The 4,474-nt window shown below is 68.2% G+C and overlaps 1 protein-coding gene across 1 annotated transcript in view; it reads right to left on the bottom strand.

The window, feature by feature from the left end:
• Nucleotides 1-4,474, bottom strand: part of SCRIB (scribble planar cell polarity protein) — an 18,598-nt gene that overhangs the window by 13,683 nt on the left and 441 nt on the right. The window contains exons 3-15 of the mRNA XM_077758134.1: nt 4,329-4,418; nt 4,172-4,228; nt 4,011-4,074; nt 3,843-3,917; nt 3,623-3,767; nt 3,215-3,333; nt 2,799-2,998; nt 2,575-2,741; nt 2,361-2,491; nt 2,155-2,280; nt 1,219-1,386; nt 708-1,103; nt 78-140 (exon numbers count right to left, since the gene is read on the bottom strand). Coding sequence (XP_077614260.1) covers nt 78-140; nt 708-1,103; nt 1,219-1,386; nt 2,155-2,280; nt 2,361-2,491; nt 2,575-2,741; nt 2,799-2,998; nt 3,215-3,333; nt 3,623-3,767; nt 3,843-3,917; nt 4,011-4,074; nt 4,172-4,228; nt 4,329-4,418 — 1,801 coding nt within the window. The remainder of the gene's footprint in view (nt 1-77; nt 141-707; nt 1,104-1,218; nt 1,387-2,154; nt 2,281-2,360; nt 2,492-2,574; nt 2,742-2,798; nt 2,999-3,214; nt 3,334-3,622; nt 3,768-3,842; nt 3,918-4,010; nt 4,075-4,171; nt 4,229-4,328; nt 4,419-4,474) is intronic.

Below are 4,474 nucleotides of genomic sequence, written 5' to 3'. Positions count from 1 at the left end.
GGGGGGGGGGGGGGGGCAGGAGTCGTGAGAGCCCGCAGCCCGGGACACAGAGCACAGAGCACAGAGCGAGTACAGACCTCTTCCTCCTCAATGCGTGCGGGCTCTATCAGCAGGTTATTGGCCTGGTCAAACGACACCCCCTGTTAGGACGGGACCAGCGAAGGCATGCGGGTGAGCCCCGGCCCGGCCCTGCCACCACCTCGCCCGGCCCCGCAGAGAGCAGAAAGGAGAGGAAAGCCCACACCAAGCTCCCACAGCCTGAGCACCAGCCCGTCTCCCAGGGCGCGCAGTCCCCTCCGTTCCAGACGTGTGGCTACCAATGCCACTGCCAAACCACCAAACGGGGAGAGCTCGGCTGGTCGGCGGGACCCCACAGCAGGCTGAGCCTGTGTCTGGCTCTCCCAGACTCCAGCCACGTGGGCCCCTCAGCTGCCACGGCCCCATTCCCAGTGTCCAGGCACGACTGCGACATCAGGTGTGCAGCAGTGCTGTGAGGCCCAGGTGTCCCCGGGGGGCAGGCAGGACCTTGTGCGGGGCCGCAGGAGCCCCTAGGGGCCAGGAACAGGGCTCGGGAGACGGTCCACGGTGAGGCCTTGGGGAGGGGCCCAGAGCTGCTGTGAGTGCTCCCTGAGATACCAGCGTGCACGGGGGTCTGGGGAGGAGCGGCGTAGACCCTGCGTCAAATGGGTGTGTGAGCCGAGACCCACCTTGGTGGAGGGTGCAGAGACCGTGGCCGCCGCCGCCTCCTCCTCGGCGGCCGCTGCTCCCTCTTCTTCCTCCTCTTCCTCTTGCTCCTCCTCTTCCTCCTTCTCAGCCTCCTCTTCCGCCCGAGGAGCCCAGGGTGTATGGGGGCCATTGTGCCAACCTCCAGGCCCGACTGGGCCCTCCCCATCTGGCTGCGTCCCCTGCAGCAGGGCCACGACGGCCTCGGGCTGGGGCAGCTTGGAGATCTTGAAATGCTTCTTATAGTGAGGCGTGTCCTTGCGGATGAGGCGCTGTCTCCCGCCAGGAAGGGGCCAGGGTGCCTCCAGCTGCCCGTCCTCGCTCTCACCGTCTTCCCTTGGGGGCAGCAGCAGCGTATCCTCTGCAAAGCGCACTGTAGGCTGCATGGGGCCGGGGAGGAGAACGGTGGCGAGGTCTGCAACCCGCCCGCCCTCGCCCCCAGACGCCGACCAGCATGGTACTATTCGCCGCCATGGGGCGGAGGCCCAGCCTCACCTCCTCGTAAGTCTCCTCCGCAGCCTCCTCCGGGGCGTTCAGGGTGGCTTCCTGCTGGCTGGGCCCCTGCGTCTCGGTCGGTGGCCCCTCGGGTTCGCCCTGGGAAGCTGAGCCAGCAGATGGCTGTGAGTCCTCACTCAGGCCAGACTCCGCGCTCAGCCTCTTCTCCTGCGGGAGGTCAGGCAGCAGGTCAACCTGGGCTCTCTGCTGCCCCCCCTGCAGAGCCCCCTGCGGGCTCGCCCTGGACAGGCAGTGGAAGCTCATCCCAGCCCCTCGGGGAGCCACGCAGCCGTCAAAGCAAACAGAGGAGCACAAAAGCATGGTTCTGTGGTGGAAGCCCTCGGAGGGCTCCCCGTCTGAAACCGAATAGGGACCAGGCGGGGATCCTAGGAGAGCAACACACGGACAAAGCCCAGATGCCCGGACACGAGCACAGCCCCGCACGTGAGCCCTGGCAGCTTCACAGGGTGGGGGACCCTGCCCCGTGTCCCTCTAGGCTTCAGATGCCTGCTGCACCGAGTCGAGAGCTCCCCCAGGCCCAATGCCAGGAACCTCTAAACGAGCATCACTGGGCCCACCTGACTCAGGTCCCTGCCTGCCACGCCAAAGCCAGTCGTGCCCCTTCTGACCCTGGGAGGACCCAAGAAAGACCCGACCTGCACGCCTCGCGCTCCGCCCCACACCACCGAAACCACGGCCACCTCTGGCTCCACCGCGTGCGTGCACCGCACGTCCCCCTGCACTCGGGCCAGCGGCCCTTTACGCAGTCCCGCTCTGCCGGAAGGCACGGCATACTCGGCCCTGGGCCCCTGCCGCTCAGGTTCACCTCCTCCTGGGCCCCATGCCCGCCCCTGGGCTCCCAAAACCCTACGCCCAGGACGGGCAAGATGCCTGAGGCCAAGATCCCTCCTGTGCCAAGCGGGTTCCCACAGACACCTCCTCCAAGGGCGAGGGTGGCCCGGACTCGGGCCTGCAGGAGAAGGCTTCGCCCCGCCGCTCCTCGACACCCCTCTTCATCACCTTCAGCTCGCTGGGGTGAGGCGTGGCCCGACGCTGCAGGCCCTGCGGGGTGGACGGGGGTGAGGGGTGGGGCAGGAGGGCAGGACGTGCCCCCCCACCTGCTGGGAGCACCCCCACTGTACCCGCTTCTCGGCAGCAGCTTCCTCGGCGTCGTCACCGCAAACAGGGACGTCCAGAAACTGTATGGCGCTGACGCGGCCGAGCGGGGCGTCGCTCCAGCTCTCCGAAGGGCTGCTCCGCTGCCCTGGCTCCTCTGAGGGACGGGAACGTCAAGGGGGAGACCGGCCCGGGCCATACCGGCTCCGCAGACACAGCCGCCCGTGGCCGGCCACCTACCGAGGCTGGGTGGGGGCTGCTGCGGCAGCAGGTAGCAGGTGAGAACCTTCTCGCCGGTCTGGGCGTCGTCTTCCGTCTGGAACCGGAGCATAGGCTGTGCCTGGTTCTCAGCCAGCCACAGGGCCTTGAGGTTGAGGTGGGTGAGCGCGAACGGCAGACTCCGCAGCCTGGGGGCCGGGCGGGGGGTGTGGGTTGGCACGGGAGGGTCAGCGGGGGCNGCTCACCGGTTCCCAGCCACGTCCAGCACGTGCAGCTCAGCCGTGTGGGCGAGCTCGGGCGGCAGGGCAGCCAGGCGGTTGTCCCTCAAGGAGAGGACGCTGAGCGCCACGCAGCCTCCGATCTCGGGCGGCAGTACCTCCAGACGGTTGCGGTCTGCGTTGAGGTTGGTCAGCTTGGTCAGCTTACCCAGGGAGCGGGGCAGAGCCTGGTCGGGAGGGTCACAGGTTGGTGGGAACCTGAGCCAGTCTGGAAGTAGAGGAGAACTCCTCCACGGCGTTGGGCCTGGCGCCACTCTGTCCCCCTCTCCCCGCAACTGCTTCCGGCCACAGCCTCCCATCCAAGCGGACGCCAAGGGCCCGCCGCAGAGCGCTCCTCGACCCCCCTGCCTCAACGTCTCCAGTCCCACCGGGCTGGGCCCTACCGTCAGCAGGTTCTCCGTGAGGATCAGCTCGGAGAGGTTCTCACAGTCTCCGATGGCCTCCGTCACCTCACACAGTCGGTTCTGGTCCACCTTCAGGATGGACAGCTGTTTCAGCTGACCTGGTGTAGGGGAGACGCAGCGACACAGCTGAGTGGGGCAAGGGCTTGGCAGCCGGGGCGGTGGACAGCTTGGGGGGGCCCCCCCCCACTACTCTTCCCCCCGCGGCCCTTTGAGCTCTCTGCTCCAGAGCCGAACTGCCAGGCCCCCTTACCTGCTTGTCACCCCCACCCCTGGTCTAATTCCCCTTCTCGGTGGTGTCTCTTGGAGACCAGCCCGCAGGACCCTCCTTCAGGCCCTGGGTCACACCCCTTCCCGCCCCCGGTCCCCAGCGCCGCAGCCGCCGCTGACCGATGCCGTCGGGGAGCCGCTGCAGCAGGTTCTGGGAGAGCAGCAAGTCCGTGAGCAGCAGCAGCCCACCGAGCTCTGATGGCAGCTCCTCCAGCCGGTTCTCCGACACGTCCAGGCACACCAGGCGCCGCAGGTTCCCAAGCTCCTGGAGGCGGGCGTGGGGGGAGGGAGGTCAGGGAACGGCCGAGCACGGGGCAGGGGGCACCGCACCCTCACTCACCGGGGGCAGCGCGGACAACTGGTTCCGGTCCAGCCACAGCTCACGGAGGTTAGGCAGAGCCCCCAGGGTATCAGGCTGTGGGAACAGATGGAGACAGGTTGACGGGGTCGAGTGACAGCCCGAGGTCCCCTGCCCCGCCTCGCCTGGGAGACCCCGCCTTCTCCGCACCAGCACTTCCAGCTCGTTGCCTCCCAGATCCAGCTGCTCCAGCTTGACCAGGAAGGACAGAGACCTGCGGAACAAAGAGCAGATCTGGCCGTGGCTGCCTGGCCTGAGCCCCTGGGGCCGTGGCCCAAGTAGGCGCCGGAGGGAGACCCGCGCCCACTCACGCCGGCAAAGACTTGAGCAGGTTCTCCCGGAGCTCCAGGGTCACCAGGTTGGCGAGGCTGAAAGAGAGAGGGGGGTGGGGCGTGACCAAAGCAGAGAAGGTGGGGAGATGGGGGGGGGGGGGCTGAGCTGAGTCCCCCCGCCCTGGAGGGCACTCACTTGCCGACGTCCCCAGGCAGCGCCTGCAGGGACACGTCATTCAGGGCCAGGTGAGCCAGGCTGCGCAGCTGAGTGAAGCCTTCCGGGAGCCTGCGCCAGAGGAAGGGGACCTCAGGTGTCCAGGAAGGGGCTGCGTGGCCTCCCGC

The sequence above is a fragment of the Crocuta crocuta genome, unplaced genomic scaffold, assembly GCF_008692635.1.
Source record: "Crocuta crocuta isolate KB4526 unplaced genomic scaffold, BGI_CrCroc_1.0 scaffold327, whole genome shotgun sequence".
Classification (NCBI taxonomy): domain Eukaryota; kingdom Metazoa; phylum Chordata; class Mammalia; order Carnivora; family Hyaenidae; genus Crocuta; species Crocuta crocuta.
The sequence above is the reverse complement of the archived record's forward strand: the minus strand, read 5'-3'. Positions and strand labels throughout refer to the sequence as shown.